The sequence below is a fragment of the Pleurodeles waltl genome, chromosome 3_2 (assembly GCF_031143425.1).
Source record: "Pleurodeles waltl isolate 20211129_DDA chromosome 3_2, aPleWal1.hap1.20221129, whole genome shotgun sequence".
NCBI lineage: Eukaryota > Metazoa > Chordata > Amphibia > Caudata > Salamandridae > Pleurodeles > Pleurodeles waltl.
In genome coordinates, this window is record NC_090441.1 from 101551393 (window position 1) to 101570764 (window position 19372).

Sequence of the window (19372 nt, forward strand, 5' to 3'; positions counted from 1 at the left end):
CCAAAGTCCAATCTATCAACAATAGCAGAGCAATGAGGGGCTTACATGGTTCTGAGAGGGCTTGTGGGCAGCAAAAACAACATAAGTGTAACTGTAGCCTAAAGAAGGAATTAGAGCTGGGAAGGGAATGAATACGTGTGCATGGGATGAACAATTTGCTTTACAACGCTTTTCACATAATACGGTCATGCTTCCACCGAAATGTATAACATTCGAACATATGGAACACTTCATAAAAGAGAAATGTACACGTGTACGGCTGATATTGAGTTCTAGTGGCAGAAGACCTTCACTTACTTCAGATCGGTAATGGGGGAAATAGGTCCATCGTCATCTAAATAGCTATATCCTTGGCGGTCCTCGTGTCCATCTTCTGACTCATTACTAACGTTCAAGCTTTGTAAAGATGTTTGAAGATGTCGCTCATATTTCAGCTTCTTCATCTGGTTCAAAAATCCCCACAAAGATGCTTGCTGAACATGAAAAACAAAATATGCTTGGTTCATAAATTAGTTCTTAAATTATACTCATTTCTAAAAGGCTGCCGAAGTCTGAAAATATTTACTTATTTACAACACGCCTGCTATGAACACTATGTGGTACAATTATCTAATGAAACAGTATCCAATTTCAAGGAAGGACGAAAGTCATAGTTCTGACCTGCGAATTACAAAGATGTCAGTGGAAAGAGTTTAATTTACAGTGCAATATTGCTGGCTATAATAAACAGAGATCATGATTGGGCTGCCGATGTAGTGAAGGTAAAAATTGATACATTCTTGAAGGTAGCAACGTTTCTGATAGATTATCTGTTTATCAGGCCTCAAAATTCCCCCAGACTTGGACGCTGGAATTTTAATACATTGGATTGGTGGGTGTATATCACTCTCCAAGAAGAGCACTCTGTGAAAACTCTGGCTGATGTTATTTTCTGTACCTCAGGAAACTCTTCAAACATTTTTTTTTTTATTTAATCATTTGTATTTTGGTTAAGGAAACATACATTAAACAAAAAAGTAATATTCCAGTTGTAGTTTGCTGTTCATCTAAAGAGACAAAATTGAAATGGGTGCATGGAAAATAGTCATAAAATCTAAATGTATACTAAAACATCGAGTAAAACAACAGTTATATTCAACTTAGCTTAAAGAACACAAAAATAAGATTTAAAGGAAGCAAATATTACAAATATCTTGACACAAAATTCAGCCGATTCAAGCAGAACGAGTTTTAACAATCAGAAATCTCAATAAGTACAAACAGCAGCATTATGGAGCTGAATAACACTACATATTGCAGATCAACATCTAAATATAATTCAGTATTATATTACAGATGCCTTAAAAGGCCCCATATAGGAAACCCTTCATAAACAGAAGAGGGAAGAGTTATGGCATAAACCATATATTTCTTACAAGGCGGTGAATTGTCTGGAAGTGTAGGCCTATTTCACTTCAGAGTGGCTTAGCTCCTTTATCAGAGTAAGACTCACTTGACACTGGGCAGTCAGCGCTGCAAGGAAATCCGATCCACGCCTACCGAGGGTGTACTGCATTATGTTCAACCTCTTAACACTCCGCTAGGATATTGTTCTGGTATTCTTTGCCAGCAACATGTCTACCAGAAGCAGTTCCGTCAGCTATGAATCAAGAAGAGGATCTCCTGAAAAGGCATGTCAAGTTGCCATCACATTATGAATGTTCGATTGACAGGAGAACAAATTTTCACTTGTACGTTATGAGCCTTATTACGACCTTGACGGAGGGGTTTCCTCCATCACAAATGTGGCGGATATCGCATCTGCTGCATTATGATCCCATTATATTAAATGGAGATCATAATACAGTGGACGTAAAATTAGTCACATTTGTGATGAAGGAAACTCCTCCATCAAAGTCGTAATAAGGCCCTGTGTGTTGTAGATCACCACCACTCTCTTTACAAACACAGCATGCGTCTGAAGATACAAGCTGCAGTTTAAGTAAATTGCCACTGATGCAGTGATTGCTGAGATGCCAGAGAAATTCCAATCAGGATTCTGTGTTATTTGACTTTTAGGAGGCCTATTCGCAGAAACGAATTTATCATTAATATTTTTTCAGCAGAGATAGAATAACATTTTGATGTTGTAGGGGAAAGTAATTTATATACCATTGATGCTAAGCTACTTGCAATAGATACTCTCATGATCTGGATCTGGAATAGACATGCAACCCTTTTTTTTTTACCCATTCCTAAAACATTCGGTTTTAGGAATGGGTAAAAATCCATTTTTGGAGACCAAGTCTATGCTGTATCTCCCTGAAGCTCAAAAGTACATTTGGATCATCCAAATTACTAATTATAAAGATACTTTTAGCAGTTGCGGCTGGCAACTTGGAAAAGTGGCAGGCGGGAGTGGAGGGAATAAAACAAAAACTAAAAAATAATAATAATAATTACCTGAACGTCACCGCCGCTCTCCGCTGCACTGCAGGATCCCAGCATGTCCTGCGGCCAATCATGACGCTGCTCAAAGCAGCATTATGATTTGCTGGAGTGCCCTGGCTGGGCACTCCAAAGCAGACTGGGATTCTGGGCTTGCTCTCTCCCACCCGGCAACACAGGCCGGGTTTGAGAAAGCCCTTGTGCGCATGCGTGTTTGGCCAGCCCGAGACTGCTCGTCAGCCCCATGGCCCCGCCACTTTAAAAATAAAACGATAATAAACAAAGTTTATAATCGTTTTATTTTTAAAGGTATGCGGCTCCCGCTACTGGAGGGGGGGCGACGCTCCTCTGACATAGCGGAGGAGCCGCCCCTGACCTTTAGCAGCCGAACCATCCCAGAAAATAGTCTTTCCCTCTGTCTTGGTTATATTGGTAAATCTTAATAATATTTTCGATTATTGACCTCACTAACGTCCTATTTTGTTTTGGACAATGATTTTGTATGTCTAGGATATGCACCTGCCCATATATAATTATTAATAATTTTCCTCAGAGGGTTTGACTAGATGCATTATTTACCAAGCCTTAATATGATTAAGTTTAAAATGTGAAACCTCCATCTACAATGTAGCCTACACGTAGAACATAAATGATACCAAAGTCATTAGCCCTGGCATGGGCTGCACAAGTAGGTTTCTGAGTAAACCAAAAAATGAAAAGGGTCATTCTACTGCTTACAGTTGCCTTTGATGTTAAGCATAAAAATTGCAAGGGTGGATTTACGTTTAAATCAAAGCCTTAGCATTATAGTTAACTTAGTAATTGATTCTATCCATGTGCAAAAAGCCACCATAGACCCTTTTTCATGATAGATCATGTCTTTTGGTATTTTTGAAATAATAACTTAGACAAAAGTCTATGAGATGAAAAATGTTTCAATCATACTCCTGCCAGACACCCTATGTAGGCAGCTATCTGTCAATGGGATTATTACCAAACATCACCCTTGGAAGTCATTCTTGGCCCAGAATAGCATGAGACAAAATAATCCATAAATTGAATTCAAACCCTTGGCTCACTTCAGAGACTAACCAATCAGTTTTATTTAATTAATTTAACAAAGCAATAGCCTTTATTTTAGATGATTCTTTGATACATCAACAAAAAGTTAGCTCGCTCTGGAAACAGAATAATAAATGGTTTCTTTGGAAATAGGATCTCACTTCGGTTATTGCATAGAGTGCGCAATTTGTATACAAATCGAAGTACGATGAATAACTATATGAATTGTGTAACTACTAGTTAGTGCCTCTCCTATATTTGGTTAATTTAAATGTTGAGCTGAGGCAACGTCTTATCTGGTAGAGACCATCAAGGAGCAGATTGCTTACCTAATAATATCCCCAAGGTGTCAGACTGGACCTAGAAATGTTTGAGCAATTCCTCTGCACGTCACTAGGTGTTGTTGGGGAAGAAGGAAGTGTATGGGGGATTTACAGAAAGCATCTGCAATTGGCAACTTGACCACCGAAGGTTGGTCCAGCAACTGCAGGAAGGTGGAAATGGCAGAAAGGCACCCCTTAATCGTGCCCAAAGCAAAAATGCTTCTCTAAGGAATAGCTGCCTTGGAAACTCCAGCATGCAGAAGTCCTGGCATTGCACATTCTCGGTAGTGGAGAATAGATCTAACCAAAGTTCTCCCCAATTTCTGAAGGGACCCTGAGCCTCCTCTGGATGGAGACCCTATTCATGATCCGCAAGGCTCGGAGTTTGTCTGCTCTGGCATTCAAAGAACACACCAGATTTGGAACCACCAGGAACACATACTGATGTTCCAACGATCTCCAGAGACCCAGGGCCTCTTGACACAGGGTCCACAACCTCATTCTACCCTGCTTGTTGCAGTACCACATGATTGTGTGTTTGTCGATGAGCACCTTAACTAGCCTTCTCTTGACTGAAGGAAGAAAGGCTTTCAATGCCAGGCGAATCGCTCTCAACTCCAGCAGATTGATGTAAATCAGAGAACCTGGGCTAAAGCACCCCTGTCAAGACTTTAGTCTTGACCTCAACAGTGAACACCATCAAGTCAAGGATCTCAGCTCCCCTCTAGACCACTGTTGCAAAAGAAGCCCCTTCTTCCTTAGTCACTGTGGGAGGCAAGAGGAGGCTAGTGTCTGGTGAGGTGTCCAGACCACGTCTCAGCCAAATACTCGTACTAGGTGTCATCGGCTGTGGACTCTGGCAGACGGTCGGAATAGTCATAGGGATCCTCAGATCCTCTCCATTCATGTTCCTCAATGAGCCCTTCAAGTCAATAGGGATGCGGCCCCGGCTCCATCACCAATTTGGGCTGTGCGGGTCTGGTGAGCACCACAGCATAAGATGCCTGATACTGGACTGCTTCTATATCAGAGTTGGGAATCATGATGGATTAGGAGCCGCTGATGGGCTTCAGCAGGGCAGGGAATGGTGTCACTAGAATGGTCTCCTAGAGAAGGATGCAAGCAGTGGTCGGAACCGATCCAGATCCGCTAACAGATCCTGAGGGGCCAACTGGTGCCAAGGGTGGACCCGCCGGTGGAGCTCTAGTCAAAGGCCTTCACAAACAGACGGGGCCCGAAGGCACTCCACGGGAGTTCCGCCTCCCAAAGATGAGGTTACAACACGCTGAGAAGAGAAGCGCTTGCACGCTGCTATGTTCGACCTAAAAATAAGGGAACAGGTTGCCCTACAGAATACAAAATTCAAACTGGTCTCTTGTTTCAGTGTTCTATTGAGCAATCAATCCTTGCCTTCCCTTTCTGCGCATTCACTGCTCGCCCAGGGCAAAAAATGGGTCTCTTACCCATGATACTAAGAAAACAGCTTGGCTGTAAGCTTTCTGGCATCCATCTGACAATGCTGCTGTGCTTCCCCTTCCTGGCAATGCTGCTGTGCTTCGAGTTTCAATCAACATCCCTTCCCAGAGTCAATCAATCAATTAGTTGGAGCAAGTATTACTCCATAACAGATACATAAATACATTGATGAGTTTAAGTTAAAACATACTATATTAACAACAGTCATCAAGATTATAAAACGTATCAAAGACAAATTAGTTATGACACAGTTTTTGTCTCCAATGAAGGGAATAAAAGAGAGAAAAGTGCATTATCAAGATGGTCTTCCTTAGCGCACCGCAGATGTTGAAAACATTGCAACAGATATGCCTATAAAGTGCGTGTGTAATTGCTGCATGTAAAATAAACCTGGTCTGGCTGAACAAATTCCTTGCCTCATCCAAAATAGCAACATATATATGAATTATATTTCATCAAAATCTAGTTAACAAGAAGTTGTGAAACCTATTTTTCGCTCAGCACTGAGAAGGCTGAATACCAGTTTGAAGCAATAAGGTTACGTATACACAAACACATTCTTTGCAAATATTAGCCGTACTATGCTCATTATCTTTCAAATCAAGCACGGAGGTCCTCAGGTCTTTCCTTCTGATCCTACATAATCTTTGTGGATCCGTAAAAAAGTTTTGTTTACCCAACTTCACACAATGCAGATAAACATGCTCAAACCAGGGAATTCTTTTAAACCCATCCAAGGATTGTCAATCTCTGATCAAGCACCGAGTTAGTTCAGCTTAAGGTTGTGACAAAACTGCATGCCATAATAGAAGGGGATCAATTGAACAAAATCCTCAATGAGTAACATACCAAGCTCTTTATAACAGATATAGTTTGCACTACTAGGCGGGACAGCTAAAATCTTTTAGAATTTATTTTCCTGGAGCTGAGCTGTACAGGTGTGACCCCAAACTCCTGCCCCGTAGAAAAGACCTGAAACGGCTTTACTTTTGAAAAGAGTTAGAATGTCCTTAACCAGCTTCCTTTTTAGCTTAGCAACAAATCTATCTACAGCATTTAATGTGCTCCTAAGATACAATTTCTTATTAATGACATGCATGGACCAGGAGATAGAGGAACTAAAGGTAGGAACAATTTTTGGTCACCATACTTTTTTGCCCCTTAGATAAAAAAATGGCCTTCCTTTTTTCTTTGCCTGCCCCCACTATAATAGGATACAATTTGGTTCTATTAACTTTAAGACCTAGACCCTTAAAAAAAAGACACAAAACTGTCCAAAAGACACTGTAATGCGTTACCAGTGTGGGCCATTAATACAGCATTGTCCATATATAATAAGACTAGAGGTTGAGAGAGAACCAATATATAAATATCACATTTATCGCTTTAGCAGACAGAACATTGTTATACCATTAAAGTACAGCGTAAAAGGAAAAGGCACTAATATGCATCTCTGTCTTACGCCCCTGCCCACTCTGAAATAATTAGTAAATTTCTCATTATAACCGTAACGTACAGCTGCTTTTGTATCAATATAAAACTATTGAATAAAAATTATAATATGTGTGGCAACTCCCAGATAAAGTAAAAGGTCCCATAACAAAAGGCGGTTAACTAGCCCAAAAGCGGATGAGAGGTCCCTTAATGAAAAAGATACAGTCTCCTGCTTGGCAACTGTATATTTATCAATAATAAAAGCTAAACTGAGGCATTGTTCAGTCGTACCGATGCCCTTCCTAAAGCCATACTTAATAGCGTAGATAGCCATATGGTCCTAAGTCTACCTTTCAAGTTTATCCAAAAGCATCTTCCCTGCCACCTTCATCGAGAAATCCAAGATCGAAATAGGTCTGTAGCAGGCAGCATCAGGTTTGTTACCTTTCTTGAAGATCAGAACTATGACAGACTTCCTCCATGAAGAAGGCAGGCCTATCTTTATGATGACATTCAAGACATTAGTAAGAAGTTGATCCCACAACTCAATACACTCTATTAATAAATCCAATAGGACCACGTCTATACCTGGAGCCTGACCCTTACAACATCTCTTGAGGGCCGCTGGTACATCCTTAATATCAAAGACCAGGCCCTTCACAGGCCCCGACTCAATGTCCCTAGTCTGGTTAAATGAATCCACTGAACAAGGGCCTGTCTCCCCTGAGAACATACCTGAGAAATATGAAGTCCAGTCATCTGGATCGATGTTGCCCTCTCACAAATGTAGGCCGTTTGTCCTCCCACAAAAATGGATTGTTAACTATCCTTCAGAAAGCCACAATGTCACCTTGCCTACTCACTTCCATGAGATCCTCCCAGACCTCATCCTTAAGCCTTGGCTCCCTTTCCAACAGAGTTCTCTTGTAGTGTGATCTATACTTGGTAATGACCTCATTGCCCAGTTGGACAATCTTTAGGGCTGCAATAAGGGTCTTATGTGCCTTTCTGCATTCATTACCAAACAAACCCCGCTTTTTAGATGCTTTTGGAGATTGTCTTCCTGTATTAAATCCCAGTTAACACAAACAGGCGTACATCTCTACAATTACTTCCCTTGGAGTATGCACGTTTAAGCATGACTATTTGTGCTCCACATGGGTTGACCAACTCATTTCAAAATTATTGAGCCCATTTCAATGCCAACCCACTCCGTCTGCTAACTAATAAATCCTTACCTAAAATAGTTTGCTTATCCTTTGCAAAAGCGATATCAAGCTTTGCAGTCAGGGGATTATTGTCACTTTAACAGGAAGGATTGGTACAGAAATCCCCAATGAGGAGGCTAATATTACCTCCTAATGTAATATCGATAGTGCTGGGAGTACCATGGCCTACATAAGATGGCCATTTCATTGCATGTGAGCTTGCACAATTTGATGCAAGCAATAAATTATACTTGATTAAAATATTATTTAAGGCCTCTCCGTATCTAGAATGTTTAAAGTGTGTGATTTGTTCATCCTCATCACTTGACAGACTGTAAGACATGCCAGAAGAGGTACCACAACATGTAATGTTAAAATCCCCTACCCACACAATATACAAATCACCCCTGCAGGAGTTCAAAAACACTTCCAATTCACTGTCAAGAGAGGAAACAAGGTCCACCAGTGTTATCAAAGATGTTATTGTAAAAAATGATTAACCAAAGTTTCCTCCCATCCTTCCATTTGTAACACACCAACTGATAATAGAGAGAATCCAAGCTTGTGTATCTCACACTACCTCACATATTGTTGTCTGGGAGAACAGCCAGACCTCCTTTCAGCCTGCCCTTATTTAATGGCAGGATCGGGGTAAAGAGGATACTAAAATACAGTTGTTTGTGAAGTTTCTTGTAGGCAGACAATCGGAAAGCTTTGGATAAGTGTGCACCATTCGTTATTCTCAAGTTTGCTCCTATCCTCCACCACATTCCAGCTCAGCTAGGTTACCTTTAGTTAGGTGCAAACTATTTATCCCAGACTCCAGCCCCTCCTAAAAAATAGTATCCCTGAGTGAAACACCAGGGCCCTCAGAACTGCCACCCCATGGATATCCTCTCTCACTAGCAACTGGGATGGTCAGTCCTGTTGCATCAAGTTAGCCAGAGAAAGAAAACGACTGGATGTAAGGAGGTCCCCAGATGGAGTCGACTTGGCCTTCAAATCAGCCTTACGGATCTATTCTCATAGAGTAGAGTAGATGGAACATGATGAAGCGTATCAAGAAGTTAGCGAGGTCAAAGATGTCATGAGTCAAAGATGTATGCCACAGGACTGGTGCTCCATGTACAGAAAACAATGTTTAAGATCACTACTCATCCCTGGACAACAGAAGAAAGACAGATAGTTTTGTTTAATATGCCATTTATTTTTAATTTATGATGACAAAAGAAAAGTTATCTTTAGCAACTATTTTTCTTGTGGATACTACAACTTCCTGCAGATTCCTCACCTTATGAATATCATCCACGCACCAGGCTAGAGGAGAGGGTACAGAATCTAATCAAACAGAGGGGTACTCTTGTCAGATGACCTCAATGGTTCCAAACATTGTGGATAGCCAGGGAAATTTGGAATGCATAGAACGAATTTGAAATGGAAAAAAGAAGGAAGCTGCATCATCCCACGCAGAAATCATTACTCAAGACTAATCTGGACTGTTCCGGATGGCCCTGCAACAGCACACAAAAAGGCTACCACGATGGTTCAATGCTTATTCCAGAAATCAGATGCAGAAATATGCAAAAAGTCAAGTCTGAGTAACAGGAGTAAAGAGGTTGATCGGATCATATGAAGACCCTTATAATCATCAGGCATACAAATACAGAACATAGTACAAAGTCGATAGAAAGGTACGACTTTAGAGCAAGGGGCTATTACAGACAACTCATTATAGGAGTCTCAAAAGCAAAATGTCATTCTATGTAGAAAGGGAGTCAAATGTAAGAAACAGCCTTCCAGCAAGAGTGGTCAATCGCAATATGAACTTACACCTCAGAAAGGCGGAGGTGTAGCTGTGGTGTGTAACTGATGACAGAATTTAAGGCAGGGAAAAGTGCACACTAGATGGTTCAGGCAGCCCTCCCTGATTAAACAAAGGAGAAGTTTTGATGTCTTGATGGAACTTACCTCTGCAAGTGTCTGATCTGCCAGGTGGAAATTGGGTCTTTAATGACGTCACAGCACGTATGATGTTAAAAGGCAATAACTTTCAGGAGCACATCCATGTGCTTCTATATTAAGTGCATAAAACCGGAGTCACTTAAAAGCGCTTTCTCCTTAAGATAATAACATTCAAATTAAGGATTTTCCACTTTTTATATTGTCCACCCTTATGCGAGGTGCATTTGCAACAAAAAAAAAAAAAAAAACATTCTATTACAAGTGTAAAGATTAGTTATGAAACATTTTTGTTTCTAGTCCAAATGCTGTATTACAAACCCTTGGGATAGTGAAGGAAATGCTTAGTATCACGATCAAGAACCAGTGAACATGCAATGCAAAATAAAGAAGTGAGTTGTGAAGAACAGGAACAACATTTGTTAATAATGGGCTTTTAATTGCTTCACAGTTATTTATAGTGCAATTTAAAACTTACCTGATAAGTGAAAATCATTTTTAAAGGTAAATTTTTTTTGTCTAAAAAAGGAAATTTGCTTGTTTCATCCTTCCAATGTCTCTGTTGGCTGGGCAAATGGATACGTTCACTTCGCTGCAGAGTAGGTTTTAAAACTTTTCTACAGATTGTCTTTGCTTCATATTTTCCTTCGCGTCTTTGTCTTCGTCTCCTTCGACGCTCAAAGATCTGATGTAAATTGAATCTAGGTACTGGTTCAGGAGAGGAGTCGGACGAGTCCTTGTACAAATCTACCGAAGGTGATACTTGGGGAAGCGTTGCCTGACTGCGCCTTCTTGCTGTTCGGGTTGGTGTAAATATACGCTGGCTCCTAAACAAACTATTTCCAGAGCCATCACTGGGAGGAGAAAAGAAGCAAAGAGATGACACTTTCTGTTGGGAATATCAGTCTTCAAACTTTTTCTGTGCACAGCACACCAATTCCAAAGAGATATTACACTGAGATTTCAGATTAAACGGACGATTGAGGGCCCTATGCAGAAAATGCACAACACTCACAAATAGCAATGGTGAAACAGTAGAACACTTACATTTGTACACCACTTTTGCCCTTTTGAGAACCTGTTCCTCTCAAAACAGAATATGAAACACACACACAAAGCAGCTCATATACAAACAAAGCTCAGACGTGGCACACAGTTTGTTATCATGAATGGGACTTCTGCCATGTCCTGCATAAAGCAATACCAAGTACAAATATTCTATAACCAAGGGGTAAAAGCAAAACAATTGCACAAGTAATTGCTAATGCCCCTCGGCTTCACTATCTGACACCAATGTCATAGGAATACTGACCAAGAACGTACATCACCTTCAAATAAGAAAAGGACTGTAGGGGATCCCATTCAAATATGACTCCAACTATCAATCTCACACTGCTATTTTTTATCAAAAAAATAAAAACATATGTAACTGTTTGCATTACAGTACATTCTAGACAAAAACACATTTCATTTGTAGGTAGTTTCCCCTTTGTCATCAGTTCTCCCCGTCTTCTTTTTTCAATAGTTCTCTATCTCATTCTTTATATAAAGTTGTCTGTGAGTTTTAGTTGGTCATAGCATTCGTCTCACTTTCCTGTTTGCAGCACCATTCAAATCACCCTGATCCGATGGATTCAAATCATCATCTTACAGTTTAACACTTCTGTATTTTCTGCATCTGTGGGATCAAATATTGCCCCATTTTTCTTTAGCGTAGAGAGCCCTTGCTATTTGTAGATTTTTTTAGACAACATACATTTCCACCCTCCTCAATACAGCTTATTTGTAGCTCTGATCCACCTCTTTCTTATGTCTTAATGCTTCCTGCTTCCTTTACCACCAGTTTTCTTTATTATCGCTCTAATATTTGGGACCATAAGTCATATAGTTTTCTTCCTCAGTTCATCACAGTATGTGCAATGGATATCAAGTAACTTCCTTCTGTGACACCACATTATTCTGTAGCTTTGCTAGACCTCCTTGTACTGATGTAGATCACCCCCCACTGGATTACAATGCAGTTTTCTAAACTCACTTCCAATTACTTGGGTTGTTGCCATCTATCTACTCAAGAATGTCTAACCAGAACCAGACTCGCCACCCCATGACCACGTCAAGGACAGTGGGTAAGATGGATGCCAGTAAAGGTGGCCTCCTGTTACCATGCACAAAAGACATGCTTAGCTCCAGATAATATGCCAGCAGTTAGTTTGCTGGGACACATCAAAATTTAAGACATAAGAGAAAAGCCAAGGTAGACTGCAGTATCTTGGGAACATGACAACTGCTGCATGAAGGCATGACTCACCGCCCGCCAAGCGGGAACCGCCAGAAGACCGTACCGCGGTCAAAAGACCGCGGCGGTCATTCTGGGTTTCCCACTGGGCTGGCGGGCGACCGCCGAAAGTCCGCCCGCCAGCCCAGCGGGAAACACCCTTCCCACGAGGACGCCGGCTCAGAATTGAGCCGGCGGAGTGGGAAGGTGCGACGGGTGCAGTTGCACCCGTCGCGAATTTCAGTGTCTGCTAGGCAGACACTGAAATTCTTTATGGGGCCCTCTTATGGGGGCCCCTGCAGTGCCCGTGCCATTGGCATGGGCACTGCAGGGGCCCCCAGGCACCCCCTACCGCCATCCTGTTCCCGGCGGGAGAACCGCCAGGAACAGGATGGCGGTAGGGGGTTTCAGAATCCCTATGGCGGCGGAGCACGCTCCGCCGCCATGGAGGATTCTCAAGGGCAGCGGAAAGTCGGCGGGACTTTCCGTTTCTGGCCGCGGCTGAACCGCCGCGGTCAGAATGCCCAGCGGTGCACCGCCAGCCTGTTGGCGGTGCTACCGCGGTCGTTCGCCCTGGCGGTTTTTACCGCCAGGGTTAGAATGACCCCCTTGGTCCCCAACTTTTCACAATGCTTAAGGCATTCAGTTTTATCAAGATGGCAGAGGTCTTCTGTTAAATGCAACATCAATCTATTTTGTGTGTGACAGAAATTAAAGTATAAAGAAACTGTGGAGCTGCAGTCTAATGGTTATGTAAAGTTTACATCTGGATTCCTAGAGGTGTTGCTATAGATACTTCTTCACGACATTGATGGGATTAACACCTTCTCCAAGACACCAAATTCAGTGTGCCATTGACTAGTTACACCCCAATATATTTGGCCCCCTTGAAGGCATCTGTACTTCAGCCGAAGTTTAATTTTGACTTCTCCATTCTTCACGACTACAGGTAATCAAAGATTAAATACTGTCATTGCTAGTACATGGTGCAAATACTTTGAAAAATAATTGACACAAGAATGATAGTGTTCTGGAAGTCAGTTAAAATATTGAATGAAGTTGCCATTAACTGATTTAGATACCTGTTGCAACTGACAAAGAAAACGGATCGAGAAAGGAACATGAACCAGCTATATAACGGAATACAAGAAATCCAAACTATACTTAACTGAACACATAAACTTTCTCCTTACAACATTATCCGGCATACCTCACATCCTGAAGTATGTTCATCTCCAAGCAGCAGGCTCGATCGCATGTTAAGACACTCAGTCCAATATATGCTGTGTGATACTTTTGGCTTCCAGCAAGAGTTGATATCCTGAAGTGATGTAACAGGTCCATAAAGACATCACTAGTGCTTGCGGTGTCAAGTCATCACTATCTCAGTCAATACAAATAGGGTAGAGTTTCCATCATGCATTAGCAGGGAATCACTACACCCATCTACTTATTATGGTAATGTATGTATATATGTAAGTAAAAGTGCAAGGTGCATGTATGCATGTATGAGGGATTTATATAGCGTAAACCACTTTACAAGATAAAAATGTGTTTTGTAAAGGTGAACACTTAAGCTGAAGGAGTCACAGCTAACCCCCTTGTATCCCCTCAATCAACACTCACTCCCCCCACTGTAGGATCTTGGCTAGGAAGCTATTAGTTGTCTCGTGGATTTATGAATTAGTCTAGTAAAGGGCTATCATCCTGAATTTCTGCATTTGTTTCACTGGTTTGCAATCTTCTGGTGAAGAATAAGTATCAATGCCTGCTCTATACCTTTATTGTATATAAGAAACAAATGTAATTGCCTTTCTAGCATGAAGAAACTGGTTCCACCCTTGCTTTTGGAGTAGAATTGTACTTGCTACTTCTACGTAGTGCTAATGGAAGAAGAATAACTATCTGGGTGACACAAATTGAGGAGCAGTCTTGAATCGTAATAGGTAGCCATTTTGCTGAATTATTCGAATCCATCTATCTTTTGTTGCACTGTGACCAATGCCGATTCAAGCATTCCATCCATCACTTTTTATACTGCCTTTTGTTATAGTTTTCTTATGTCTTTTGCTATATTTTCCATGCTAACCTTTGCTATATTATGTCACAATACAATGCGAATGGCAATGCTTTTTACTACTGAAGAGGCAGAAAGAGATGCATGAGATGAGGAAAGAGAAAAATCCCTTCCCCATGAGCAGAGGATTCCCTTTCTTATGCAGATAGCTATTATCTTACTCTGCAGTGGTATGGCTGCTGTGAATGGGAGTGCTGTCTCATTCCGGGTAAGTGATGATCAAACCATTTAATGGCCTTTGATGCTGAAGTTGGTTCATTCTGGATGGACTCCCTTCCAGAGAAGCCTATTTAATTCCATCTTTTTTAGTACCTTTATGGGCGAAACAAGGGGGTCAGACTTCTCTAAGTCAAGCAGAATGAAGAAACGCAGTGTACAGGAGAACACATGAAAATGGGGGTTGAGAATTGTGCATGAATGTCATTCTGTAACAAATGTATTATGTTTTTATTGGGGGTTCTAGTGTTTTTTTCTACTAAAGTGGATTTAGAAACCTTGTGTATTCATCAATAGATTATAATTCCTTTTTATACTATGTGTAATAAGTTATTTTAAAAGTGGTTATGCCCTCTCCTAAAAATGGCCACTCCTTTTAGTTTTAAGCCAGGTTTGTGTTGTTACCTTTGATAAGTTTGAACACTGCGATGTGATACCATTACTCTTGAGAGCTATACTGAGATTGTTCATGTAGTCTCAAAGCTTGCAACGTTTCCTCTTCTATCTTCATGTACAACATGTTGTCACCTGTGTCTGGACCAAAGAGCAAAGTGAAAAGGGGAAGATGCAAACTTTCCAGCTCGCATGAGCAATTCAATCATATTGACTTCCAGTCAGAGGAATCCAATGATGCAGGTATCACCTGAGCCGATATTACCATACAATTCAACACTTCAAGTCTTGCAGGTCAACAGAACATATTTGCATGGCCATCTAAAGCAATCTAGCATAGTGATCTAACAATGTAAATGCACTAACAGCCTTTATGGCTCTGAATGATCTCCCATATAACTGGTGTCCAACCTCTTGCTTTCCAAATCAGGCTGGACTAAATTATGGCGTCTACTTGCAGCCACTATAATAACTGACTCTGTGTGAGGCTCATGCCTTCAAAGGTACAGGCTGAGTTGATCAGGCTGGCACCTTTTCACCATTCAAGGTGACTCTCCCTTGGTGGTTGCAAGTGTAAAGACTTTCTCCAGTGCAGGTTGAATGAGTCCTAACAGCTGCAGAACCTACAGAAGTGTGGATAAAATTTAGGTTAGAGGGTTTTCAAAACAACAAAAAAAGTGCATTATCAGATATGATGTGGACGTAAGGTCTTGGTGGAGAATATTTGTGTGATAATTACAACTTACTAGCAATCCCCGACTGGCGTGGGGAGCAATGCGAGGTGTTCTCTCTATGTCAGTTTTTCTTAGCTTTACCTCTGTGGGTGTTCTTAGGTCGGGTAGCAAGGCTAACAATGGAGGGTGTACCTCTCCTTCATTTCCCAGCTCCTTTTGTCTCTTTGTCTGCAGTATTTTTGGCATCTATCTACCTTTTTTCGGAGGCAGAAGAAGTCTTTGTTCTTGACGATCCACACAGAGTTTGGAATCTTTCGCTACTGTATGCATCCGACCTCACATGCATTTCACAAAAAGTGAAGTTAATCTTGAGAGGATATGTTCATAGTCATTTGAAATCATAATTCCAGTAATAACTGCTGAGACCACTACTGTCTATGGATGATGCTGAGAAAAACCAATGACGAGTATCATGATGGGATGCTGGAACTGAGCTACAGGAACAGCTGGCTGCCGGTACAGTGTCACAGTCCAGATCTGAAAACTATTGACTGTTTCCATTTATCTCAGTTTCTTTATTTTGTTTCCTTTAACCACTATTCAGATAACATAGTTAAGCACTAGTGATTTTTATTTAATTTGAATAAAGGAAAAAGCTATGAAAATCTACCAGAATCTGTCAATCTAACCATCCGATACTTTTTTGAGAAAATAGGCTATTTCTTGTAAAGTGCTTTAGGAACTCACACGTGGGAGTACTATTCAATGTTAAGGGCTAATAATGAACATTTCATGAAGACGTGCTGTGCTAGAAGACCCACAGCAGCGCAGGTTCTAGGGATTAAGTTGCCCAATGCAAAAAACATACTCACAGAACATAGTACTGAGAGTGTTATCTGCCTTTAGCAATTTGCCTAGGGCTTAGAGGCTGACGATTTTGAAAACAAATATTTGAACTATTCCTACTAAAAATATGAGCACCAGATTTGGAACCTGTGGTACGCAAAAAATAGGAAATCATCAGCATAAGAGGTACCTTTATGGAGCTGCCACATCACTTCATAGATGACATCTGCCAGATTTGTGGCCAGTGTCACAGTGGTCACAGCTAGTGCTGGAATTAAGCATTACTCAAATAACTTTTATGGAACTTAGCTTCTGCTTGGAGCTAGTTCAGGATGGGGATTCTGTGGGAATATGTATTTACTAGAAAACTTGTTACAACGTCACATTACCTTACGTGGGAGACGACCATCTCCGTATTGGCATGAAACGCCTGAAAGGATGTTTTTTGTTGATAAACTGTTCACTTAAGTTATAGAGATTTGTAGATAGGCATACATTATAGCAACACTGAACAATATCTTGTGACAGGGATGACAATTGACAAAGCTATGAAAAGTTTTGACTGCATTTTTACCTTTCTACTTCGCTGTCATTACGTCGACAAATGGGTGGTGACAAAACACTTCCAGTAGAAACACAACCATATGCTTCAATGTCAGGTGCTTCCAGAATCCCACCACAATTTCCTCTCTCAGGAGTGGTAAGGTTATCCGCAGAGTTCCCTCTTTCAGGAATTTTAAGGGTGTCCTCATGTGATGCAATTGTTTCAGGAACATGTAGAGTATCATTTGGAAATAGTTTTGCACTCCATTTCTTTGTAGCAGTTCTGCACTGTCCCGATGAGAAGCTGCCACGTCCCTCTTGCTGTGTTAGCATAAATTCTTGTCCATCGTTGTAATCATCCATAAACAATGACTCATCCACATCTTCCATTTTCAGTTAAAAGAATGTTCACACCTTGCCTAAATACTGCTATGCTCCAAGGTTTGAAGGTCAGGAATAATACTTGCATAGAATCAAAACACTTCTGCATCATAAACAGACAGCCAGACCTATAAAACAAAGGTAAAAAGAAAGAAGATGAATAATCAATAATCAGATACCAACCAACAAGCTAGAATATTGGGCATACTTCAGAACTTCCACAAATACTGTTTCTTTTTGGCTTGTAGTATACAACTGATCTATTACAATTAACTGGCGGGAGAAAGGTAACCTTCTATTAATGAAAACATTTGATTTGCTTTATGGGAACAATGCAGTAGGTATGTTGTTTTAACAAACATACCATGTCTATTTCAAGTTATCTGTAATGGTTTTTAAAGCCCTGCAAGGTCATGTGCCGTGCTTTTGGCAGACTAAGGGGGTTATTACAACTTTGGAGGAGGTGTTAATCCGTCCCAAATGTGACGGATATACCACCAGCCATATTACGAGTTTCATGGGATATAATGGACTCGTAATACGGCTGGTGGTATATCCGTCACTTTACCGTCACTTTTGGGACGGATTAACACCTTCTCCAAAGTTGTAATAACCCCCTAAGTGCTTGTGACATACAATATTGACTCCCTTCACACGGTTTCCGGGTGAGAAGCCAATATCACACAGTGGCAGAGAAAATGAGCTGAAAAACCAATGTAAACAGTGATTTTCAGCTCGTTTTCGGAGGCTTTTAACTGCCAATGTCCATTAATGGATGTGAAAACACCCCATGACATTGGCCACAGCCTCAGCAAGCTCTTTATTTTTCCAGAGGGAGTTTGGGGACAGGATGGGGGTAGAAGTGCAGCTTAGGTGCTTCTGGGCACGAGGCCACGCCCTCTTCAAGGCCCCGCTCCCTCCTCACACTGTTATGTTTTTGGTGAAGACGGCAGGTCTGTAACGTCCAAACCAAGACTTATGTTATTTGCCCCACTGTGAGAACTACATCTCCTTCTGGCCTTCTCCGAGTGATTTTTGTCTCAGGGATGGAGGTGGGCAAGCCAACAAATGATCAGGGAGAGACGAACCAAGGGAATGGCTGGGCTCTGAAAAGCCCGAGAATGAGCCGAGCGCCCAAAACAACTGGCATTTAAATCATGCAACAAACATCATGGAGAAAATCAGATAGGCTCTTCGAAAAAGATATTCCCTTAACATTCAGATTTCACCTTCATACAACAGATTATTTTGACAATGCGCACCTCAAACTCACATGTTGGAAGTTGTTCTCATATATGATAACGAAGAAAAAGGAGGCTCTGTTGTTAGTGAAGAAGGGAAGCCGGGATTGGTCCCAGGTTTTCTGGTTTCACATCATACAATTCGCCCACTAGACTGCTACCTCCTTCTTTATGCTTTGTTTATATTCTTGGCGCATAATGTGAGACGTGGGTGGCAGGCAGAAGCAGCACAGAAGCTCGGCTCGTTTTGGGCTCGAGGGTCCAAGAGGACCTCGAGCTGAGCCAGAGTCAGGCCTCTGTCTCTAGACTGGCTCGAGCCTTAAGTAGCTTACCCACCTATACCCAGTGATTATTGCAGGCAGATACATGACACCGAAGAGAGCTTCATGCAGTCTGATTATAAAACATACGTGTTTGACTTAGGAGGCCAATATCGACCCTAGTGACAGACATTGAAAAGTCAGGTGAGGGGAGGGCAGGATAATATCAAAACTGCTGCACCGTACTGTCCTAGGCTGATATATTTGAGTTCAGGGGCAACGTATAGTCAAGTATCCAAACTGGACTGTTGCCTGAGCCTTTTCCATCGTTGCTGAAGTAACTGCTCGATTGCCCGTGATGAGATGTACTGTGGACCTCCCTCTTTCATCCAATGCTGGGAAACTAAGAAGCGTACTGTTCTGACAAGGGATGGACACCGCATACAACCTCCACCAACCCCGGTCTTCGTAGCCATTTCCCCCACTCTCAAGAGACAGACACTTACGGCTTCCTTAAACACGGTCCTCCAGCTTTCCCACTGCGGATGAAGTGCCTACTGACAAGAGAACATCAGCA

At 41.5% G+C, this 19372-nt stretch overlaps 1 protein-coding gene across 7 annotated transcripts in view; it reads right to left on the reverse strand.

Annotated features, from left to right (window-relative positions):
- The window catches only part of TAF1D (TATA-box binding protein associated factor, RNA polymerase I subunit D), a 164244-nt gene that overhangs the window by 24452 nt on the left and 120420 nt on the right, over window positions 1-19372 (reverse strand). For all 7 annotated transcript variants that reach the window (XM_069226921.1, XM_069226914.1, XM_069226917.1 and 4 more), the window contains 3 exons: window positions 16945-17422; window positions 10368-10743; window positions 298-473 (listed from right to left, as the gene is read on the reverse strand). In XM_069226921.1, the coding sequence (XP_069083022.1) occupies window positions 298-473; window positions 10368-10743; window positions 16945-17303 (911 nt within the window). In that variant the 5' untranslated portion in view covers window positions 17304-17422. The remainder of the gene's footprint in view (window positions 1-297; window positions 474-10367; window positions 10744-16944; window positions 17423-19372) is intronic.